Source organism: Molossus molossus, unplaced genomic scaffold (assembly GCF_014108415.1).
Source record: "Molossus molossus isolate mMolMol1 unplaced genomic scaffold, mMolMol1.p scaffold_m16_p_1, whole genome shotgun sequence".
Taxonomy (NCBI): domain Eukaryota; kingdom Metazoa; phylum Chordata; class Mammalia; order Chiroptera; family Molossidae; genus Molossus; species Molossus molossus.
Genome location: NW_023425344.1, coordinates 65918229 through 65944209, shown reverse-complemented (window position 1 = coordinate 65944209; position 25981 = coordinate 65918229). Strand labels below are relative to the sequence as shown.

At 38.8% G+C, this 25981-nt stretch overlaps 1 protein-coding gene and 1 non-coding gene across 2 annotated transcripts in view; both read left to right on the top strand.

The window, feature by feature from the left end:
- Positions 1-25981, top strand: part of KLHL8 (kelch like family member 8) — a 39800-nt gene that overhangs the window by 7471 nt on the left and 6348 nt on the right. Inside the window, exons 2-6 of the mRNA XM_036243397.1 lie at positions 1712-2074; positions 6550-7098; positions 8813-8999; positions 12674-12817; positions 16256-16367. Of these exons, the coding sequence (XP_036099290.1) occupies positions 1862-2074; positions 6550-7098; positions 8813-8999; positions 12674-12817; positions 16256-16367 (1205 nt within the window). The 5' untranslated portion in view covers positions 1712-1861. The remainder of the gene's footprint in view (positions 1-1711; positions 2075-6549; positions 7099-8812; positions 9000-12673; positions 12818-16255; positions 16368-25981) is intronic.
- LOC118622527 lies at positions 5927-6068 on the top strand. Its single transcript, XR_004958079.1, has one exon. It is a non-coding gene; the product is annotated as a small nucleolar RNA SNORA55 (small nucleolar RNA).

Here is a 25981-nt window from a genome sequence, read left to right as displayed (position 1 = left end):
TTCTGATTTTTTTTTATTTTTAATTGATAGTTCTATTTTGTTCACACAGTTGACTTTCACCACATTTTTCCTTTGGTTCTTTGAACGTCATTAAGATAGTGTTTTAAAGTCTTCATCTAGTATAAATGTCATTAGTTCTTTTTCAGGGACAGTTTCTTTTGATTTATTTTCCCTTGAATGGGCCATACATTCCTGTTTCTCTGTATGCCTTGTGTTTGTTGTTGTTGAACATTGGACATTTAAATCTAATAATATGGTGAGTCTGAAAATCAGATTCTTCTTTTTTCTTAAGGTTTGCTGTCATTGTTTTTTGCTTTTTTTAAATTGTAAGCTGTCTTTGCTGAAGATCAACTTGAGGTGTAAGCTTAAGGTGCTCTCAGGTCTTTTCTTTTTTTTATCCTCACCCGAGGACATTTTTTCATTTATCTTCAGATAGAGCAGGAGGGAGAGAGTGAGAGAAAAATCTACATGAGAGAGCACATCGACTGGTTGCCACCCACACAACCCCAACCGGAGCCAGGGACAAACTGCAACCGAGGTACATGCCCTTAGTGGGAACCAAACCCAGGTCTCTCTGGTCCGTGGGCCGACACTCTAACCGCTGAGCCAAACCAACCAGGACTCAGGCCTTTTCTGAGCTTTTCCCTGGGCATGCACTGTGACTTTCTAATATTTCTTATATAGACAGTTATTTTTTAATGTCTTAGTATTTTATGTCTTGCTCCCTAAAGGACAAAACGCATAAAATGTGGGGGTAAAGAACACCGGTTTTTCAAATCCCCTGGAACCTGGAAGTTACTTCAGCTGAGGGGGAGAGGCTTGCAGTAGTGGGAACAGTTGCAACAAAAATGGCTGCCCACTCTATCTGCCTCTCTGTGATCAGAAACGCAGTCAGCAGATGGAGCAGAGATCTCTGATATTTGGAGGACAGGGTCCCTTTTGCCCACTGTGGCTCCTGCAAATTGTGTGCAAGCTGCTCCAGGGACACACATGCACAACCACTTGACACATGGCGGGGGATGTGGAATGGACAGCTGCTGCTGTTCTAAGAGCTGACATTGACAAAAATTCACTACAGTTTACCATCCATATCTTTTTCTGGAAGTTGTAAGGCTTCAAGTTTCAAAACAGTTACATCAGACAGAGTCTGGCATTGCCATTGTCTAGGTGGGAAGACAAATTACTGGAGCTGTCCATTTCCCCTTCTCAGAATTTTTAAATTAGATTTTAAAGGAGTTTCTTCACTGATGTAAAATAAAGTTGACACTTCAAATGTGGGTTTGATCTATGTTGGTCCACTTTGTATCCATGGGTCTCACATCAGCAGATTCAGTCAACCATGGATCAAAAACAGTGTTTTCTCATTCTCAAGCATGGATTTCCCACTGAGCATTTCTAACTGTGAATTGAAAATACTGCTTTTGATCTGTGGTGGGATGAATCCAAAATTGCAAAGGGCCAGCTGTAGAATTATATGTGGATTTTCAGCCGCACGTGGGGGTTGGTGCCCCTCACCCTCTGCATTGTTCAAGGGTCACCTGTATTTTGCTGAGGTAATTTATGTGACATTTAGCATAAGATCTCCAAAGTAGTTTCTTGTTCTTTTTTTATTTATATAGTCTTTTTACACATATAATATTGGTAAACTAGAATTATCACTGATTATTTCTTTTGGTTTGTTTCTATGTGTGTTTTGTTGTTCATTTTTCAGTGTCAGCAAATTGGACAACGGCAGTTGAGTGCGTTTTGAAAATGTCTGAAGCTTAGCGGGCTGCATCGACCTTCTGCTTTCCCCTACCGTTTACAAAAGAATAAATGGGATGTTTGAGAAGACAGTTCTGTAAAAAGAAGAGTGTTGCAAATGGCTTCAGATTCTGTGAATGCAAAACAAACCAGGAATCACTTCACAAAGGGGAAAAGGCAACAGCACCAGCAAGTAAAGAATAGTTCTTTAGTCAATGATGGCGATGGAGAAGACTCCTTTGTCTTTGAAGCACAGGAAGCTTGGAAAGATTTTCATGGGTCTCTTCTTCGATTTTATGAAAGTGGAGAACTCTGTGATGTCACACTAAAGGCGAGCCTATATTTTTTTCTTTTATCAGTCTCTTCAGGGTATTGTGGAAAATGAGGGTTTCTGTAACCACATTGGCAAATTTTTGGTGCTGTACTTATTGTTATAATCAGAATGATTTTAGTCTCAAGCCTTTTTATTGAAGCGGAAGGGACATAAGAGAGGATAAATAGAGGAAATATACCAGCAGATTGATAGTATTTGTTGAATTGTGAGTAAATTTTTTCCTTATATATTTCTGTGCTTGATTTTACACATCAAAATATGTTGTAGGGGGAGAGGTGTGAGGGAGGGAAGAAAACTTGAAAAGTAAATGGTCTTTTTATGTAAGATAGGTTCATTTTGCAAGTCAGATGTGATAGTTACTGGAATTTTTTATGTTCTTTGTTTAGTTAATGTTATTTTTATATAATTTTTAGTTCATTTTCCCTCATATTCCATCAAAAGATCATTTATATTTTCAAACAGAGTTCTACTTAGTTTTTCATATAGTTTTCCTGGTTGGACTTAAATGTTGAATTAGCAATTAAAATTAAGGATGGCCCTGGCCGGTTTGGTTCAGTGGTTAGAGTGTTGGCCTGTGGACCAATAAGTCACGGGTTCGATTCCGGTCAAGGGCACATACCTCAGTTGCAGTTCAGCCCCGCCCTGTTTGGGGTGTGTAGGAGGCAACCAGTCGATGTGTCCCTCTCACATCGATGTTTCTCTCTCTCCATCCTTTGGGTGAGGATTTAAAAAATAAAATAAATAAAATTAAGGATGTTTGACTCTCTTTGTTGAAAGTAAAGTGCTTTACCAATCTAAAAGTCTTTGTTTCATTGTATTCTGATCCCTATTGGCTAATCTATGGAAAATTACTTGAGGTTTTGATTTGTGGTTTGCATTTCAAGATTTTTCTTTTAAATAAGGGAACATTTGCCCTGGCTGGTTTGGCTCAGCGGTTAGAGCGTCCGCCTGTGGTCCGGGGAGACCCGGGTTCGGTTCCCGCTAAGGGCATGTACCTCGGTTGCAGTTTGTCCCCGGCCCTGGTTGGTCGTGCGGGTGGCAGCCACTCGATGTGTCCCTTTCACATCGATGTTTCCCTCTCTCTCTCTTCCTCTCTCTCCCTCCCACTCTATCTGTACAAAAAATGGAAAAATATCCTCGGATGAGAATTAAAAAAAATAATAATAAATAAATAAATAAGGGAACATTTTATTAATGTTGCTATTTTCAGTATTTCACTAAACTTTAAGCTTGACATGTTTTTCCCCTGAGCATCTTGAATTATTCATATGTTCACTGATCTGATAAAAAATATAAATTGGAAATTTCACTGGCATCAGGAACACGTACTGTAGTATTTACTTAAATAATTTTAAATTGCATAGTAATGTCTGTATTTTGTAGGTTGTGTATTTTTCACCCAATTTTAAATCTAGTTTATAGACTTTGATTTCTCTTTATTCTAAACTTCTGATGAAATGTTTTTAATGTACCAAAGAAGAAAAATGTAGAAATATACTTTCAAAAATATGACACTATATAGTGTCAAAGGAGGATTAATGAATAAAAAGAAAAATTTTTTGATATTCCTATATCATACATATTGTTTAAAGTTCTTTTTAAACTTAAGATGGGTGTTTATTCTAAGGGGTACATAGAGGTGTGGTTGTGCGTGTGTATTAAATGTCCATGTTTTTATCTGAATCAAGAAATTAAAGCAGAGGGGACAGAACTTCATTATAAACAACATGAAAATAACTTACGGGCCATTGAATTGTACAGCTTGGATGAGAAGGCAGTGTCAAAATGGCATTTATCTGGAAAGCATAGAACTCTGTTTTATAGTACAATTATGTGAGAGAATGTTGGCAAGTTGTTTAATTGAGCAGGTGTATGCCATGTGAGATTTATAGATATTTGCGTAAAAAACCAAATCTCTCTGGTGACATGTACAGATGATTCAAAAAGGATATTTTAAGGCTATTCTGAAAATGTTTGGTATCTGATTTTAGATCTCATTTTAAGGCCGAAGTGAATTTTAAAACATGCCAAGCTTTCTGCTTTAGTGTAGGTTTCAACTTGAGCTTCAATAAGATCTAAATCCTACCTTATGAATTCTTTTTTAAAATTAAATATAGTATATATGACAGACATGATCATGTGTTTGTTGAAGTATGTGCTATTTATTTTTCCTCTAAATTAGCAAAAAAAAGTTGGGCGAGGAGCATTTATAAGCAAAAGTAACACTGTAACACTCCTCAGACATTTTTCTTTAGAAGTTCTTATTTAAAATTCTTCCCAAATAATGAGACACAACTATGAGTGTATTAAATAATTAGATGCTACTGGAAAATTGCTAAAACACTATTACTCTATTACTTGTATTATTGTTTATTCAATATAAAGTGCTGGGAAAATTGGATAACTACTAGGTTAAAAAGAAGATGTCTGTCTACTCAGTACCCAAAACTTCCAGATAAAAATAAAAATTGTAGCGTAAAACAAAAGAAGTACTAGAAAAGAAGACTTGAAGTAAATGTTTATGGAATGTTAGAATGATTCCCATTTTACTTTTGTATGTTATAATTGATTTTTTAGAGAAAGAGGAAGGGGGAGAGAGATAGAAACATCAATGTGAGAGAAAAACATTGATCAGCTGCCTCCTGCACGCCCCCTACTGGGAATTGAGCCCATAACCTGGCATGTGCCCTAACCAGGAATTGAACTGGGACCTCTCAGTCCATGGGATGACACTCAAACCACTGCGCCACACCAGCCAGGCAGAATGACTCCCATTTTAAGCATAATACCAAAAGCAGAAGTCATAAAGAAAAGATGGATTTAATTATATAAAAATATGGGGGAATAAAATTTAAAAGCATACTACAAACGAAAGTTTGAAGTATATATGACAAATGACTAATACTCTAAATGTATGAGTTCTTACAAATAAGTAAGAAAAACATCGTAGAAAAAAATACAAATAGCTCAAAATGGATGAATGATTCAGTCATATAAGTAAAAAAAGGATAAATCAAAACAATGAGATAATGTTTTCTTTCATTAAATTGGCAAATATTTCTTAACAAATTTACACTCAGAATATGGCACAAACATTGTAGGTAGATTGAAAATGGACAATTTAGCAGAATGTAGCCAAATTGTATCTATTTTTTGAAGCAGCATTTCTGCTTTCAGGAATTTATAGGAAATAATAGGGAAGGTGGACAAAGATTTAGTTACACAAAGTTCATTACTATGTCATTTGTAATGGCAAACTATTGCAAGCAATCTAATCTTTCAATAATTAAGGTGGTAAGATTTCAGTATTGTTATTACTTTTGCATAAAACAATTTCAAAATAATTTAAGTAGGAAATGAATAAACCTCAGTTAAGTCATAGTAAATACTACTAAATATTGATTTACTTTCTCTGTGCTTCAATTTCCTCACTGATAAGTTGTGGATACTAATAGTGCATAATCACAGGGCACTGGGACAACTACATAAGTAAGTTAATATATGAAAAGTACAACTTGCCCTGGCCAGTCTGGCTCAGCGGTTGGAGCATCTGCCCACGGACCAGAGAGACCTGGGTTCAGTTCCCGCTAAGGGCATGTACCTCGGTTGCAGTTTGTCCCCAGCCCTGGTTGGGGTCGTGTGGGTGGCAACCAGTTGATGTCTCTCTCTCACATCGATGTTTCTCTCTCTCTCTTCCTCCCTCTCTCCCTCCTGCTGTATCTGAAGATAAATGGAAAAATGTTTTTGGTTGAGTATAAAAAGAAAGGAAGGGGAGGGAAGGAGGGAGAGAGGGAGGAAGGAAGGGAGGAAGGGAGGGAGGGAGGGAGAAAGGAAAAGTACAACTCAGGAGCACCTGAATCTTCCCCATTCTTTGCTGTTTCGTGCTGATGTGGGATGTGGGGACAGATGGTGCCACAGTAGGAGCAGAGGAAGTCCAGCCGGGTTGTTTTCCTTTTGTGTTGGGGTCCGTCTCTACAGCTCTGTTGCACTTAAATAAATAAATAAATAAATAAATAAATAGCCTGACACGATGACTAGTTAACAGTACTGGATCGTATATTTGAAAGTTGCTAAGGTCTTCAAAGGAAGACCTTAAATCATAAGGAAAGGAAAAAAATGTGCTTATATGAAGTGATAAATGTTTACTAAACTTATTATAGTAATCATTTCACATAGTTACATGTATCATCATTATATTGTATACTTTAAACCTATATAGTGTAATATGTCATAGTTAAGTGTATATACATTATATGTACCTAGATACATGTATAAAATGTAAGTGGCTAATTTGGAAGAGGAAAATTACCTGATTTTAAGAAAATGTCCTAGATGAGAAGTAAGTGACCAAAGGATTACATTGTTAAAACAAATGCACTAATTTTGTCTGGCTGTTGTCCCTGCTATGCACTTGCTTGATCTAAAGCTAACTATGAGATTAAACTGCATCCCTTTTTGTTTGTTGTGAACAGGTTGGCTCCAAGTTAATCTCTTGTCACAAACTGGTGTTGGCTTGTGTGATTCCCTACTTCAGAGCCATGTTTCTCTCTGAAATGGCTGAGGCCAAGCAGACAGTGATCGAGATCAGAGATTTTGACGGTGATGCAATAGAAGACCTGGTCAAGTTTGTCTACTCTTCACGGCTCACTCTGACTGTTGAAAATGTCCAGCCTCTGTTATACGCAGCCTGTATTCTACAGGTTGAACTGGTGGCTAGAGCTTGTTGTGAATACATGAAGTTACATTTTCATCCTTCCAATTGCTTGGCAGTAAGAGCCTTTGCGGAAAGTCACAATCGAATAGACTTAATGGACATGGCAGATCAGTATGCCTGTGAGCACTTTACTGAAGTAGTGGAGTGTGAAGACTTTGTAAGTGTGTCACCCCAGCATCTCCATAAGCTTTTGTCCTCCAGTGATCTAAATATTGAGAATGAAAAACAGGTGTATAATGCAGCCATCAAGTGGCTTCTTGCCAATCCTCAGCATCATTCCAAATGGTTGGATGAAACGCTTGCACAGGTAGGGACTGAGATGAGATTGTGTATAGAAATGAACAATATGGCTCTGGCTGGTTTGGCTCAGTAATTAGAGTGTCAGCCCGTGGACGAGAGACCTGGGTTTGATTCCCGCTAAGGGCACACACCTCGGTTGCAGTTTGTCCCTGGTGGGGTCGTGTGGGTGGCAACCACTTGATGTGTCTCTCTCACATTGATGTTTCTTCCTCTCTCTCCCTTTCTCTCTTTCTCCTGCTCTATCTGAGGATAATGTCTTTGGGTGAGGATAAAAGAAAAAGAAAAAGAAATGGACAATATGGAAGCAAATCAACATGTTTTATTTGTTATGAAAGGGGTGAATTATCAACTGACTAATTAAATGTAAAAATGGCTTTGACTTTTAATTTCTTATTTACTTACTATACTATATAAGGATTAATCTGAATGTGTTACATTTTAATTAGATATGTCATTCTCTGCTTTTTCAACTAATATTTAAAATATCCCTTTGAGTCCCTGACTGATTTGGTTCAGCAGTTAGAGCGTTGGCCCATGGACTGAAGGGTCTTGGGTTAAACATGGTCAGGGGCATGTACCTGGGTTGCAGGTTCGTTCTCTGGCCCCAGTGGGGTTGTGCGGAAGGCAGCCAATTGGTGTATCTCGCTCACATTGATGTTTCTCTCTCTCTCCGTCTCTCTCCCCCTCTCTCCCTCGCCCCCCTCTCTTCCACTCTATCTAAAACTCAATGGAAAAATATCCGTAGGTGAGGATTAATGACAACAACAACAAATATATATGTATCTCTGAGATAGTAGTAATGAATATTTCATTTATGCTAGTAGAAAGTGATTCTGAGGAAACAGCTCAAAATTAATTTATATAACTTGTTTTTAAAGAAGTTTCTAAATTTTACTGAATTACTTTCCTAATGAAAGTACATTTATTCCTAATGCGTATAGATTTGTTCTGAAGAAAACTATAAGATATTACTTCTCCTTTTCTTCCCTCACCACAGTTTTACTTTTTAAATCTCAGAAATGTATCATTTATCTTTACTATCAACAAGCATTACTCGGTAGAAAGATAATAAATAAGACTAGGAATTACTTTGAAAATAAGTTTTCAACAAATATAAACAAAAGGTTTCATTATCTTGCAGCTGGATCTTATTTTTGTGTGTGTGCATGCTCTTAACACTGTATTACCTTGTTTGATAATGCCTTTAATCCACTAGAAAATCAATGCTGCTTTTGAGAGGAAAGGTGAGTGAGTGCCTCTACTTAAAGGGGATGCATTCTGGAGCTAGTACAGAATCTTCCAAGGTCATTGATTTGAAGAAAACAACACCTGTTTGTTTCAGATCTGAATGTTTGTGTGTTTCAGAAATAGATCACATTTTCATATGTTCAGTCTTAGCTTTAAGGGGCAAAAATAACAAAGCACAGTAATTTTTTACAGTAATTTTTTTTTTTAGCCTTTAGCAATTTTGTTTTGATTTTGCTTTTTCTTTAGCAGCAAGGAGCCTTCTAATTGTGACATTACATTGTGGAAGTAAGAAACTTGAAGACATTTGAATTATTTAGTCTACGTAAATCTGTATTTAAGGGGGAGGACTTATTTATATAATCTTATTTAAGTCTTGATGAAGTAAATGAGTTTTAAAATGGTAGGATACTGCAGTGAAAGTAGAGAATGAGCTACAACTTAAATTTTATATCCACAACTATTCATGACCTTAGGTGCGTTTGCCGCTGTTGCCAGTGGATTTTCTTATGGGTGTTGTGGCGAAAGAACAGACTGTCAAGCAAAATCTAAAATGTAGAGACTTATTGGATGAAGCAAGAAATTACCACCTTCACTTGAGTAGCAGAGCAGTACCTGACTTTGAATACTCTGTTCGGACTACACCAAGGAAGCATACTGCTGGTAATTAAGTTACTCGTTATCAATTCTGCTGGAAGGATCTCTGTTGTATTTGCAGGCTGGTTATGTATGCCCATATTTAATTGCAAGATGATTAGTATCTGATTGCCTTAGAGTAATACTTGGCAAATAAGGTTATTTATGAATTCTTATTGTACATGATTCAGATAGTTTTACCAGTATGCCAGTTTTTTAAAAAGCCATTACACAATACACTATACAGATAATGTGTTATAGAATTGTACACCTGAAACCTATATAATTTTATTAACCAGTGTCACCCCAATAAAGTTAATGAAAAAATAAATATAAATAAAAAAGCCATTACAATTCTTATAAACTCTGAAGATCCTACTGAAATATCTCTTATTTTGTGGTCTTCCCAATTTTTCTGGGCAGAATTAGTTCCTGTCATTTGTGCTTTTAGAACACTTTTGCACTTATTTTATTTTACTGTGTTGCAGTAAAAGTTATTTTGAGCCCTTCTAAGATGGTAAATATCTTATTTAGTTTTGTATCCATAGTGCAAGCATTAAGCCTGACATATATTACATGCTTAAATACTTGTTTTATGCATTTTATCAAATCAGAGGAAAGGTACTAAATCTAACATTTGCATAACAGACCATATTAAACTCTTAGAATCTAAAACTCTTATTTTTGAAAACGCATACAGTTTTGCCTTTATTTGCCACAATTTTCAGACTTTATCTTTTCCCAAGTTCCTGTTCATGTATGTTTTTACTCTTTATAAATATCATGTATATATGAGGGAGGAGGGAAAAGAAATGAGGTTCAGGAGTTCAGATACTAGTACAAACAGAGACTTCCTCTAAATTTGCTGCTGCCTAATATAGTGACCAAAAAGACACCCATGGAATAGCCTAAAACAAAAAACAACAGAAGACAATATTGGGTTATGTGTAGTAGGATTTTATCTAGGTAGTGTAAAGGAAGTTCAAATATCATAGGTCTGCCTACAAAGAAGTGGTTCTGAATTTTAACAGGAAAAGGACTGATTCATTTTCCTTCTTTTGTAGGTTGATTTTAATAATTAAATTAAAGTGTAGATGTCTTTTAGTTGTGAATCCTGTTTCAGTGTGCCAAGGTATCTAATGAAATTCTTAGATTTGGATTTGAATTCAAACAACATCCTGGCAGTCTAGATTACATGCCACACACCGTACCCTCGTAGCCGTGATGCGATCCCTCACATGAATATAAGATGTAGTGAAGTAGGTTTTAGTGAAGGATCCGATCCTCATTAAGAGATAGTTGTTGTTATTTCACTTTATGGATAAGAAAACTGAGACTCAGAGAGGGTAAAAGTATGCTCAGGGCCACATAGAAATAGCAGAGAAAGGATTTGTATTCTGATTTTTTTTTTTTGCTGCTTAGTTCTCTTTTCTTCCATGTCATGCAGGTGACCTGTGTAGCTGAAATACCGATGTCCATTTAAAGAACATCTCATCAGTGATTGTGGTTACATTTGGGGTTTATAATTCTAGCAGTGCCATTAATCATCTGTGGCTTGGGCAGATTTCTTAATCTCTGAAGGCCTCCATTTATTTATACACAATTTTGAATGCATGATTTTTAACGTCTCTTCCAACTTTAAATTTCTCTGACTTAAAATATTGAATTAGTTGGAGCAGATAGCACAAGCAGTTCCGATCATTCATTTATGCAGTCATTCAGCAAACACTGATTAAGTGCCTAGCACGTGCCGGTGCTAGGTTACAGTCTGATCTAGGGAAACAGACATGTAAATAAATAAATGTAAAGGATTACAAATGCTTTGATACAATCATAAGGTATAGTGGGAAACACAAAGAAAATAGTGTTTCTTTATACCTTGCAAGGGTCAGAAAAGGTCCCAGGTAGGGAACGGGGTATTCTGTTCATTTTACATTTATCGAATGCCTAGAACATGCTTGGCACTGTGCTAGTCCTTATTAGTGCATAAATACTTAGCACACAGTCAGTCTAGCTTAGTTTCTGGTGACAAATGTCAGCATAATAGGTAATTTCAATACTGTATGTTAAGTGAATGATAGTTACCAAAGAATTACTATCAGAACATTGAGGAGGAGCACTAACTACACGCGTGTTGCAGGAGGTTGAAGTTTTAAGAGAGAGAGAGAAGATCAGGTTGGACACTGCAGCCTGTATGCTGTGCTCCGGCTCTATCTTGTAGGGCAGTGGCTCTCACAGTGTGCAGGGAGTGTGGCCCCTGGACCAGTAGCATCAAAATCCACTTGGGAACTTGTTAGAGATACAGTCTTGAACTTACCACAAATCTGCTGAGTCTGAAACTCTGCAAGCCGACTCTACAACCTGTGTTTTATGCCTTTGGATTGATTCTGGACCACACAGAAAATTTTGGTTTCTTGATAATTGTAGTGAAATATATATAGGCATACCCATTTTATTGCACTTCGCCGATATTGCAGATGTTTTGCAAAATAATGACAAGAACCTCCACCGGAAAAAAAGCTTGCTGAAGGCTCAGATAATGGTTAGCATTTTTCAGAAGTCAAGTATTTTTAAATTAAAGTATGTACATTTTTTTTAATCCTTACCTGAGGATATTTTTCCATTGCTTTTTAGATAGAGTAGAAGGGGGAGAGAGAGAAACATCAGTGTGAGAGACACATCAATTGGTTGCCTCCTGCATGACCCCCACTGGGGCCGGGGATCAAACCTATAACCCAGGTACGTTCCCTTGACTGGGAATCGAACCTGGGATCCTTTGTCTGTGGGCCAATGCTCTAACCACTGAGAAACCAGCCACTGGGCAAGGTGTGTACATTTTTTTAGACATAATCCTATTGCACACTGAATGCACTACAGTATAGTATAAACATTAACTTTTTTTGTTGTTAATTCTCACCCAAGGATACCTTTCCATTGTTAGATAGAGTGGAAGGGAAGGAGGGAGGGAGGGATGGAGAGAGAGAGGGAGAGGGAGAGGGGAGAGAGAGAGAGAGAGAGAGAAAGAGAGAGAGAGAGAGAGAAACATCAATGAGAGAGACACATCAACTGATTGCCTCCCACATGACCCCTTGAGGCCAGGGATCGAACCTGCAACCCAGGCATGTGCCCTTAATCAGAAATTGAATCCGAGACTCTTTGGTCCGAGGGCCGACACTCTAACCACTGAGCCAAACCAGCCAGGGCTGAACATAACTTTTATATGCCTTGGGAAACCAAGAAATTTGTGTGACTGGCGTAATTGTGATATTGGCTTTGTTACAGTGGTCTGGAACCAGATTGCAGTATCTCTGAAGTATGCCTGTATAACAATAAAATTGCCATTTTTATTTTATTTTATTATCTTTAATATTTTTGTTGATTTAAAAAAAATTTTTTTTCTATATTGATTTTTAGAGAGAGGAGAAGGGAGAGGGAGAGAGAGAAACATCAATGAGAGAAAATATCGATTGGCTACCTCCTGCATGCCCCCCACTGGGGATCGGGCCCACAACCTGGGCACGTGTCTTGACTGGGAATCGAACCAGTGACCTCTTGGTGCATGGGTCGATGCTCAACCACTGAGCCGCATCAGCTGGGCTTTGTTGATTTTAGAGAGAGAGGAAAGGAGAGTGAGAGAAGCATCGATATTTTGAAATTAGGGAACTATGATTTTGACCTCTATTTTGTGGCTTTACCTTTAGGTGTGCTGTTTTGTGTAGGTGGTCGAGGTGGATCCGGTGACCCTTTTCGCAGTATTGAATGCTATTCTGTCAACAAAAACAGTTGGTTCTTTGGACCAGAAATGAATAGTCGCAGGCGACACGTGGGTGTAATCTCTGTGGAAGGTGGGTTCACTGTTGTCTTAAAGTCACATCGCAGGATCATAATGCTCTTTTAAAATATTTGAACTTTGAAAATCCTTTCTTTGTATAAAAAAATTGATAAATGATAAGTATGTTTCAATATATCAATAAAATAGTTGGATGATGATTATTTACTTGCTTTACGTCCCCGTTGACGCTCAGTGTATAATCTCTTGCATATAATTGCTTAATAGGAGATGAGTGTCAGGGGAAAGGGAGTCAGAATAAACTATTGTGAATTATATTTGCAAAAGAATCAAACTGAATAAAAATGTTCATTGAACCCAAATAATAAATATATACCAGCTTTTTCTATACCCATCTAATTATTATTATTATTATTATTTATTATTATTTTTGTTAATCTTCACCTGAGGATATTTTTTCCATTGATTTTTAGAACGAGTGTAAGGGAAGGAGTTGTGGGGGGAAGAGATTAAGAAAGAGAGAGAGAGAAACATTGATTTTTTTGCCTCCTGCACGACCCCAACTGGGGCCAGGGATCGAACCTGCAACCCAGGTATGCACCCTTGACCAGGAATTGAACCTGAGACCCTTGGTGTACAGGCCAAAGCTCTATTCATTGAGCCACACTGGTCAGGGCTACTCATCTAATTATTATTACTTAAATATTTTTATTGATTATTTAGAGAAAGGAAGGGAGAGAGAGAGAGTAACATCAATGTGAGAGACATACATTGATCAGCTGCCTCCTGCATGCCCCCTACTGGGGATTGATCCTGCAACCAGGGCATGTGCCCTGACCAGGAATCGAACCAGGACCTCTAAATCCACTGAGCCACACTGGCCAGGTGTAATTATTATTGAAATGAGATTTTTTTTTTATTGGTCACTGAAAATGATTAATTGCAATGAACCATGGATAAATTATTAGGAGACTTTCTAAAAATTACTTTTAGACCACCAGCTTACACCATACATAAGAATAAACTCAAAATAGATACAATACTTAAATATAACTCGTGAATGCATAAAAACACTAGAAGAAAATGTAGGTAGAAAAATCTCAGGTGTCTAGGGGGGAAAAAGAAACATCTGTAAAAAAATAGTAAAAATTGCAAAGAAAAATCTCAGACATCACACATAGCAGAATTTTCACTGATACATTGCCAAGGGCAAGAGAAACAGAAGAAAAAATTAATAAATGGGACTACATCAAAATAAAAAGCTTCTGCATGGCAAAAGAAACCAGCATCAAAATGGAAAAGGAACCCACTGTATGGGAGAACATATTTGCCAATGATACATCAGATAAGGGGTTAGTATCCAAAATATATAGAGTACTCATACAACTCAACAAAAGGAAGACAAATAATTCAGTTGAAAATGGGCAGAGGACCTGAATAAACACTTCTCCAAACAGGACATACAAATGGCAAAGACATACGTATATGAAAAAAAATGCTCAACATCATTAATCATCAAGAGAGGTGCAAATTAAAATGACAATGAGATCACCTCACACCGGCCAGATTGGCAGCCATCAACAAATCATCAAACAAGTGCTGGTGAAGCTGTGGAGAACAGGGGACTCTAGTGCACTGCTGGTGGGAATGCAGACTGGTGCAGCCACTGTGGAAAATAATATGGTGTTTCCTCAAAAAATCAGAAATGGAACTGCCATGTGACCCAGTGATCCCACTTCTTTAAATATATCCTAAGAAGCCTGACACACCAGTCAGAATATATGCACCTCTATGTTCATAGCAGTGCTATTTACAATAGCTAAGATCTGGAAACAACCCAAGTGCCCATCAGTAGATGAGTGGATAAAAAAGCTGTGCCACATATACACAGTGGAATACTATACAGCGATAAGAAAGAAAAATATCTTACCCTTTGAGACAACATGGAGGAACTTGGGGGAGCATTATGCTGGGTGAAATAAGCAGTCAGAGAAAGACAAGTGCCACATGATCTCACATATTTATGGAATATCATGAACAAAACTGACGATCAAAATAGATGCAGAGACATGGAAGTAGGGAATGGACTGACAAACTTCAGAGGAAAGGGAGATGGGGGGTTGGGAGGAGATGAACCAAAGAACATACATCCATATATGCACAGCCAGTGGACACAGATAATAGTTTGAGGAAATCAGGAAGAGGGTAGGAGTGGGGAGGAGGGGGGTCAATGGGGGAAAAAGGGGGACACCTGTAATACTTTCAACAACAAAGATTAAAAACTCACTTTATTCTGATTATAAATGTATAAATGCTTTTTTGAGAAAATATTGAAACATTTTAATAAAAATATAAAATTATCTGCCCTGGCCGGTTTGGCTCAGTGGTTAAAGCATCGGCCTGCGGAGTGGAGAGTCCTGGGTTCGGTTCCCACTAAGGGCACATACCTCAGTTGCAGTTCATTCCCGGTCCCTGTTGGGGTTGTGTGGGTGGCAGCCACTTGATGTGTCTCTCTTGCATTGATGTTTCTCTCTCTCTTCCTCTCTCCCTCCTGCTCTATCTGAAGATAAATGCAAAAATGTCCTCGAGTGAAGATAAAAAATGTGTGTGTGTGTGTGTATATATATATGTGTGTATATATATATGTATATGAGTGTGTGTGTATATATACACACATATATATATAAATATAAAATTATCTGTAACTCAAACACTCAGATTGCCACAGTTAGCATTTTTGATATGGAAAGCTTTCCAATTTTTTTGTATTTACTTCATTTAGAAAAAGTTTGATTATATTGTTATTTTATATTTTCTTTATGTAACATAAGAGCATTTTTTTCATTTTACTAAACTTATTTTAAAGCATAATCACTGATTTCATCTACTAAGTAATAAAAAGTTAGGAAACCCAAGGGAGGGATAGTGTTTGAGCATTTAGATAATTTCATGTAGCCCTGGACAGTTTGGATGAACAGTTAGAGTGTTGGCCCTTGACCATAGGCCCTGTATGGTCAAGGGTTTGATTCTGATTAAGGGCATGTACCTGGATTGCAGGTTTGATCCCCAGCCCTTGTCTGGGCAGTGCGGGAGGCAAACAATCGATGTGTCTCTCTCCCATCGATGTTTCTCTCTCTCTCTGTCTCTGTCTCTCTCTCTCTCTCTCCCCCCTCAGTCTTCACCCTCCCTCCCTTACACATTCTCTAAAAATCAATGGAAAAACATTCTCCAGTGAGGCTTAACATAAATAAATAAATAAATAAATAAATAAATAAATAAATAAATAAATAATTTCATGTAGAACAGCAACTTCCAGGCATCTTATTAAGTAGAAGCTGCCATTTATTTCCATTTGACTACGCAAATGACATTATCATAATGTTGGACAGAAGAATACTTGTAAATTATTATGCTGTTCTAATCATATGTTGATTATATATGTAAATAACTCAGTTTATTTGAAATAAAATGAAAATACTTCTCTATTTGACAGGTAAAGTGTATGCTGTGGGTGGACATGATGGAAATGAACATTTAGGTAGCATGGAGATGTTTGACCCTCTCACTAATAAATGGATAATGAAGGCATCAATGAACACAAAGAGGTAGATCAGCATGGACATTTATTTTGATTTGTCATTAAAACATAGAGAAAGCTTCCTATGATTGAAAGGGCTACATTTTTAGAACCTTTAAATATCTTCTTCAACACATTTTGTTAAAACATCTAATGTGATGCTTTGCCTTAACTTTATTTTCTTGAGAATTAAAAATGGAATCATATCTTAGAGTATGATAATACAAAGCCTGTAGTTTTCACTTAAACCGGAACATTGATTTTTTTAAAAAACTTTATGTTTTGAAATAAATTTAGTTTTCTGAAAGTTGCAAAAACAGTAGAATTCCTCTGTACCCATGATTCTCAACTGGAGGTGATTTTGCTCCCTCTGTGAATCCCTTGGCAATGTCTGGGGGCATTTTTGGTTGTCACAACTTGGGTTGGTGGCAGGGAGGTTGAGGGAGTTGCTGCTGGCATCTTATTGGGAGAGGCCAAGGATGCTGCTACTGAACCTGGAGTGCACAAGAAAGTCTCCCATGGAACAGGTTATCCGACCCCAAATGTCAGGAGTGCCTCAATAGAGAAATCCTGCCGTATACTCGTCACCCAGATCCCCTAATGTTAATATCTTACACCATCATAGTACAGTGATTAAAATCAGGAAATTAACATCAGTACAAAACTATTAATCAGTAGACCTTATTCAACATCTGCCAGTTTTTCCACACATTTTTATGCTTCTAATTGGTTTTTCTTTTCTAATTGTATTGGCTAGTAATCTAATATAGTGTGAATAGTAACAGAGATAAAAATGTTTTTGCCTTGTTCCTGATCTTAATGAAAATGTCTCTGGTGTTTCCCTGTTAAGATAATAGCTTTAGAACTAAGATGTATGTATTTTAACATGCAATGTCTATTAATTATTTTTAATCATTATAACTATTAATATTTAACATCTTCATCTATAGTAAATTGAAATATATGTTGATAAATGTATCAGTCTAAAGGAGAAGATTTTTAGTAACATGACTTAGTAAATGTTGACTAGCCCGTTCAGAATTTTTAAAATGACTCCAATACCATTTTTTTTTTTAATATTCTCAAGTGGAAGGATAGCTAATATGTGATGAAATCAGGATTCATAAACATAGGAAACAAAACATTCTAGAGCTATAGGTAAAACCTGCTTGATGTTTTTTTATTTTTTTTTAAGTGTTTTGATTTTTTTTTAGAGAAAAAGGAAGGGAAAGGGAGAGAGAGATAGAAACATTGATGAGAGAGAACATCAATTGGCTGCCTCCTGCATGCCCCCCACTGGGGAATGGGCCCACAACCTGGGCATGTGCCCTGACCGGGAATTGAAATGGTGACCTCTTGGTACATGGGTTGACACTCAACCACTGAGCCACACTGACCAGGCACTTGATGTGTTTTAAAAAAATCATTTACACCAGTACACCATAGTGGGAAGTCAGGTTTGTAATTATGTTTTATATGGAAAAAGTGCCTCAACCAATATAAAGCACAGCTCCTTAAAAAAAAAAGGAAAGGAAAAAAGAAAATATAATACAGTTGCCCACATTAAGAGACTTGCAGCCTTTAGATGAGGGAGATTGTACTTGTACTGTTCTTTATGCTATTCGTCCGTATCTATAGCTATGGTCTCAAAGTGGACTATGCAGTATCGGTTCGGGTATGGGGATGAAAAATGAGACTCTCTACATTTTATTTTATTTTATTTTTTTAAAAATCTTTATTGTTGAATGTATTACAGATGTTCCTCATTTTTCCCACACTGACTCCCTCCTCCCCACTCCTGCCCCCCTCCCTCCTTTTCCCACACTATTGTCTGTGTCCATTGGTTATGCATATAAGTTCTTTGGTTTACTTCTTCCCACCACCCCCAACCCCTTTCCCTTTGAGGTTTGTCAGTCTAGCAATGAATTTGTACTTCTTAATCTCTTCACCTTTTTTATCTATTCCCCCAACCCCCCTCCCATCTGGCAACCAACCAAATGTTCTCTGTATCTATGAGAATGTTTCTGTTCTGCTGTTCATTTTGTTTGTAGATTCCATTGTCGATAGATATGTATTCATTGCCATTTTATTTGTTCATATATTTTATCTTTTTCTTCAAAAAGACCCTTCAACATTTCATATAATAACGGTTTGGTGATGATGAACTCCTTTAACTTTTTCTTGTCTGGGAAACTCTTTATATTGCCGTTGATTCTAAATGATAGCTTTGCAGGATACAGTAATCTTGGTTGTAGATTCTTGCTTTTCATCACTGTGAATATTTCTTGCCACTCCCTTCTGGCCTGCAAAGTTTCTTTTGAGAAATCAGCTGACAGCCTTATGGGAACACCCTTGTTGGTAACTAACTGCTTTTCTCTTGCTGCTTTTAAGATTCTCTCTTTGTCTTGAACCTTATGCATTTTGATGATGATGTGTCTTGGTGTGGGCCTTTGGAGTTCATCTTGTTTGGGACTCTATGTGCTTCTTGGACTTGTATGTCTGTTTCCTTCACCACGTTAGGAAAGTTTTCTGCCATTATTGTTTCAAACAGGTTTTCAATTTCTTGTTCTCGCTCTTCTCCTTCTGGCACCCCCAAGATGTGAATGTTAGCACGCTTGAAGTTGTCCCAGAGGCTCCTTATGCTATCCTCATTTTTTTGGGATTCTTTTTTCTTTTTGCTGTTCTGATTGGGCGTTTTTTGCTTCCTTATATTCCAAATCAGTGGTTTGCTTCTTGGATTTACGTACTCTACTATTGAATCTGTGTAAATTATTATTATTATTTTTTTATCCTCACCCGAGGACATTTTCCCATTTTTTTGTTCAGGTAGAGTGGGAGGGAGAGAGAGGAACAGAGAGAGAGAGAGAAACATCGATGTGAAAGGAACACATCGAGTGGCTGCCACCCGCACGACTGACCAGGGCCGGGGACAAACTGCAACCGAGGTACGTGCCCTTAGCAGGAACCGAACCCGGGTCTCTCAGGACCGCAGGCCGACGCTCTAACCACTGAGCCAAACCGGCCAGGGCTGAATCTGTGTAAATTATTCTTTATTTCAATTAACGCCTCCTTCATTTCTGACTGTGCATCCATCATTTCTGACTGGTCCTTTTTTATGCTCTTGAGGCCCTCACTAAGTTTGCTGAGGTTCTCACTAAGTTCATTGAGCATCCTTATAAGCAGAATTTTGAACTCAGCATCTGTTAGGTTGCTTATCTCCATTTCGCTTAGTTCTTTTCTTGGGGTTTTGTTCTGTTCTTTCATTTGGGACCTGTTTCTTTGTCTCCTCATTTTGGCTGCCTCCCTGTGTTTGTTTCAGTGTATTACTTAACAAGCAGTATGGGGATAGCTGAGACCAGATGCTGCTTGTTTGAAAGAATTTAGGAAAAACCTGAAGCAGGATCCAAGACAGGCCAATCCTATGGTTAAGCAAGTGGCAACAGCTTGGGTGGGCCTGAAAGTTGGGTGGGGTGGGGCGGGGCCTCAGGGAGTCAGCAGGGCGGGGCTACCAGTGTGAGCCAGGTTGCTGGCGTCCCAGATATGGCGGCTGTCTGCTGCCCCCGGGAAGGGCTCACCAAAGGAACAAAGGCCTCGGACAGCACATTTGTCGGGAGAAAACCTCCTCTCCAGCCCTCGCTCCAGTGCCAAACAGCTCAGTTCTTCCCTGTATGTCTCTGGCGCCCCTCGAGCTGCCTCCCCTCCGAGCTTAGAGGGAGTGAGTTCGATAAATCTGTGCGCGGGCCCTTTAAGAGGAGCTGCCTGGGAAGGGTGTCAGCTTCCCTGAGCCTCAGTTCCTGCTGGTTTTTCCAGCCAGAAGTTATGGGGATTCTCTTTCTGGCACTGGAACCCTGAGCGGGGCGCCTGGTGTGGGACGGGGACCCCTCAGTCCTCAGGAAGGACCTTCCCAGCCGAGGTGTCCTCCTGATTTTTATCCGCCACAGGTGGGTGTGGGACCAGCCCGTCTGCCTCCACCCCTCCTACCAGTCTGGATGTGGCTGCTGCTCTAATTCCGTAGTTGTAGGACTTCCATTCAGCTTGATTTCAGGTGGTTTTAAATGATGGTTGTTCTGTAGTTTAGTTGTAACTTTGATGTGGTTGTGGGAGGACGCGATACCGCGTTTACCTACGCCGCCATCTTGACCGGAAGTCTCTACATTTTAAATTTAATCCTTTTAAATATATTTTGAATGAATCTTTTATTTTATTTTATTTTATTATTTTATTCCTCACCTGAGGATATTTTTCCATTTATCATCAGAGTAAGAGGGAGGGGGAGAGAGAGACAGAGAGAGAGAGAGACAGAGAGAAACATCGATGTGATAGAGCCATATCAACTGGTTGCCTCCTGCACGACTGACCCGACCAGGGCTGGGGATGAACCACAACTGAGGTACGTGCCCTTGACCACAATTGAACCTGCGACTCATTGGTCCGCGGGTCGACGCTCTAACCACTGAGTAAACTGGCCAGGGCTTTAATGGATGTTTTTTTTGTTTTGTTTTTGTATTTTTTTTTTATTTTATTTTTTTTAATCCTCATCCGAGGACATTTTTCCATTTTTTGTACAGACAGTGTGGGAGGGAGAGAAAGGAAGAGAGAGAGAGGGAAACATCGATGTGAAAGGGACACATCGAGTGGCTGCCACCCGCACAACCAACCAGGGCCGGGGACAAACTGCAACTGAGGTTCATGCCCTTAGCGGGAACCGAACCCGGGTCTCTCCGGACCGCAGGCGGATGCTCTAACCGCTGAGCCAAACGGGCCAGGGCTGTTTATTTATTTATTTATTTATTATTATTATTTTTTTTATCCTCACCCGAGGATATTTTTCCATTTTTTGTACAGATAGAGTGGGAGGGAGAGAGAGGAAGGGAGAGAGAGAGAGAAACATCGATGTGAAGGGACACATCGAGTGGCTGCCACCCGCACGACCAACCAGGGCCGGGGACAAACTGCAACCGAAGTAACGTGCCCTTAGCAGGAACCGAACCCGGGTCTCTCTGGACCGCAGGCCGACACTTTAACCGCTGAGCCAAACTAGCCAGGGCTGTTTTGTTTTTTTAAAGAGAAGACAGGATGTCTTTTTTTTTTTTTTTTTTAATTTTTCTTTTTTATTGGTTTTTTAGAGAGAGGAGAGAGAGATGGAAACGTTGATGAGAGACCATCGATTGGCTGTCTCCTGCATGCACCCCCCTGGGGATTTGGCCCACAACCTGGGAATATGTCCTGACCGGAAATCGAACTGGTGACCTCTTGGTGTGTGGGTCAACACTCAACCACTGAGCTACACCGGCCAGACTTGAATGGATGTTTTATAATGAACATGATCTGTTGGTACAGTAATGTATACTTATAATTTAAAAATAATTATGGTATATAGGGATGCACAAAAATTGTTGTAAATGTGGGCTGCATGTAAGTACAGACTAGTCGGTTCGTAAGAGATCTGAAAACCATGGCTTAAAAATTATTGAAAGGGCCCTGGCCAGTTTGGCTCAGCAATTAGAGCACCAGCCTGCGGTCCAGAGAGACCCTGGTTCGGTTCCCGCTAAGGGCACGCTCCTCGGTTGCAGTTTGTCCCCGGCCCTGGCTGGGTCATGCGGGTGGCAACCACTCGATGTGTCCCTTTCACGTCGATGTTTCTCTCCCTCTCCTTCCCACTCTATCTGAACAAAATATGGAAAAATGTCCTCAGGTGAGGATAAAAAAAAAATTCTTGAAAGGTTTGGTCTGGTGACATGAGCACTTTAGAGAATATCTAGACATTTAAGAGATGTATATAGTGCTTTAGGAGGAAGGGATATTTATTTATAGTTCAATGTAATAGTAATGGACTGTACTATAATACCTCCCAGTAACTGGAATTATTATATATGTATATGTCAGAAAGGTAACATATTTTTGTACTAAATAGGAGATTAAATTAGATTACCTGTTCTTATTCTTTATTCAATTTAAAATTCAGCAAATAGAGTGAGGATTTCAAAGACTAAGCTCAATTATTTACGTAAACCTAGATACTACAATAATTCTGCCTCTGTTTCAGAGTGAAAATGTGATAAAGGAAGAAAAAGAGGGCTATCTGAATACGTATTCAAAGTACTGCTTAAGAGTAGCTTTGTATCGGAACAAAAATCAAAACACTTTTTTTTAATCCTCACTTGAGGACATTTTTCCATTTTTGTTCAGATAGAGTGGAGGGGAGAGAGAGGAGTTGAGGGAGAGGGAGAAACATTGATGTGAAAGGGACACATTGAGTGATTGCCTCCCACGGGACCCAACCAGGGCCAGGGACAAACTGCAACTGAGGTACGTGCCCTTAGCGGGAACCGAACCCGGGTCTCTCCAGACCCAGGCCGACGCTCTAACCGCTGAGCCAAACCGGCCAGGGCCAAATATCAAAACATCTTATTGCAATTTTATTTTAAAAAACAACCAACCTAACTTTAAACATTATGGCTTGTATGGTTTGCAAACTAGCAACATTCTGTAAGAGTTAAACGTGACTTTTTGTCAAAACAAGCAATTTTAACTTGAACTGCACATGGGATGATTGCCATCTGATTTTTATTCTCCAGCAGTTTAACCTGGTTTTCTTCATGTGTTGTAAGTATGAAAAATTAGGTGGAACTGTGAAAAGAGTTCTTCTAAAAAGAGATTTTTTAGCCTATTTATTTTCCTCATGAGGAAAAAGAATCCCCAGGGTGAAAAAGCTGATCTTAAAGTATGCTATTATCTCTCACTTATCTACAAGTGACATTTTAATACTTTAATAGGCTTTGATTTATACTACATGGTAACTACAAATAAAATTAAAATTGTAATACGTTAATTAAAATGAGGGAGAAAACCCTAAAGTAAAAGTTTAATCTTTATGCCCTTGCCTCTTTATCTTGGCTAGTTTTTAGCCAAGAATTGAGTGGAACTTCTCTAGCAAAATAGCAGTTGAATTTGTTAATCTTTTAAAATATGCCCTGAGCATTTTATAATAGTTATCCAGCTATGTAAAAAAAACAATGGGACTTGCCCAGGCCGGTTTGGCTCTGTGGTTAGAGTGTTGGCCCACAGACTAAAGAGTTGTTGGTTCGATTACTGGTCAGGGGCACGTACCTCAATTGCGTGTTGGATCACTGGCCCTGGGCAGGGTTGTGCAGGAGGCAACCAATCAATGTGTCTCTCACATCGATGTTTCTCTCTCCCTCTCTCACCCTCCCTCTCTCTCCCTCTCACCCTCTCCCTCTCATTTATCCTCCCTCCCTCCCACTCTATCTAAAAAGAAAATCAATGGAAAAATATTCTCGGGTGAGGATTAAAAAATAAACCAATAAATAATAAAACTGCAATTATTCTGTCATATTATTTGCTTATAATTTGTAATTCTCCAAATCATTTTTTTCAGTATTCACTCCAAGGTCATATTCACATGTAAAAATCTGGTTTCTTTACTTTTCCCCCCTTCTTTTTAATCTTTCCACTAAAATGGACACTGGTGTTTGTTTAATCTGTGGGTTTTGTTTTGTTTGTTTGTTTTTTTTGTCTAACCTGTGGTTTTATTGAAACCCCTTATACTAGCAGAACATCTCTAGCGGTTGATGTATTTATTCAACAGACACCAGTTAAATGATCATTATCAAGTGCTGAAGATACAGCAGTAAATAAGACAGCCAAAGCCCCTGCTTCATAGAGCTTACATTCTAGAAGGAAAAATACAAATGAAGACATGATTATAAGGACAGTAGTAATGTTAGCACAGGGTAAGTTAAGGGTGCAGAGTGAAGTCCCGTTTAACCTAAGATCTGAAGGGATAGAATAATCTATCCTAATTAAGTGGTGGTGGGTAGAAAGAGATGAAGAATCTTTGAAAATCTGGAGGTGAGTGAGAGCAGAGAGCATGAGAGACATCAATACGGGTGAGAGATCAAAGGGAATAGTGTCAAGAAATAAGGCTGAGACAGTAGGTAATGCATGAGGGCCTTTCAGGTTTGCCAAGATTTATTTTATCTAGTGGGCTTTGAAATACACACACACACACACACACACACACACACACACACAGAGGCTTTTTTTTTTTAATAGCAGGGGAATGATAGAATCACATTTCTCATTTCTGACATCCTCTGCATGTGAAATAGAGAAGGAATCTGAGAAGGACAGTGTGGAAAGTCTGGGAAACCAAAAGTATTATTGTAACATTTCAGCCAAGAAATAATGGTGGCTTAGACTTAAGTAGTAGAAGGTGGGAAAGAGAAAAGAGGACGTATTTGAGAGCGAGTTCAGAAGTGTACTGTCCGCAAGGTCTAACGATAACCAGGTGTGGGAGCTAGAAAGAAGACTAAGTAGAGGCAAGGACAGTCTTCAGTGCCTGGCGTAAGCATCCCAACATGGATGATAATACAATTTTCTGTATTAGACAAAACAAGGCAGTGAACAAATGAAATTTTTGTTTAGTCTTTTGATGGGTCTGTTAGTTTTCTATTGCTGTGTAACCAATGACCACAAACTTAGCAGCGGAAAACAATAGTCATTTATTGACACACAAATAAATAGTCATTTATTTAGTTCCATAGGCCAGATGTCCAGCAGACACTTAGTGTCTCACAAGCCCAAAATCAAGGTGTAGGCTGGGCCAGGTTCTTATCTGGAGGCTATGGGGAAGAAACTGCTTCCAAGGTCATTTAGGTTATTGATAGAATTCTGTTCCTTGTCATTGTAGGAGTTAGTTTCTCATTTTTACTGACTGTTGGCCAGGGGTTCCCTAGAGACCACTCTCCGGGTTTTTCCAAGTGTTCCCCGCGACTGTCAAACAAGAGTGGCGTGCAGAATTGACCTCCTTCTTTAAGTTTCTAACGTGTCTGCTACCAGCTGGATACATTCTCTGCTTTATAGGCTCATATGATTAGAGCGGGCACTCAGGTAATCTCCCCTTTGCCATCTAATGGAGCATAAACAAAAACTAGAGGGTGAGTGTCCTGGTGGGGACTCTCAGAATTCTGCCTGTCGTAGGGAAGTGGACAGAGAGTTTCATCTCAGATTAAAGTTAAGGTTGAAGAGCCAGCAAGACGGATTTGAGATAGAAGTTGGATTATGTCTGGAAATGTATATTAGAACTATCATAAATCCGCAGAAAAGATGAGATTGCCTACTGAGAGAGGATAGGGTGATCGGAGGCCTTAGAGAACTTCATAATGTAATGACGGAGTAGAGAAGAAGGCGCTGATAAAGGAAGCTCAAAAGCACCAGCTAGAGATGTAGGTAGAAACTCCATCATGTGATGTCATGAAAGTCAAGAGGAGGGTTTTGAGGAATGGGAAATAGCCAATGTCATATACTCTTGTGCTTTTGGGTGTGAAGGGGGAGGGAGAATTACTAGGCACACTTATTTCTGCCATGATATAACACTCTTATGTTCTAGAGTGCACACATGTGTTCACACACCTGGGAAGTTTTATAACCACAGTATTTTATGAGTCATTGCTTTCTACTTAAGAGAAAAGAGGTTCGGGTGACAGAAAATGAATGACAATATTATCTTTAAGAATTCTTTCCTTGGTTGGCCCTGGCCCTGGCCCTGGTTAGAGCATCGGCCCGCGGACTGGAGAGTCCTAGGCTCGGTTCCCGCTAAGGGCATGTACCTCGGTTGCA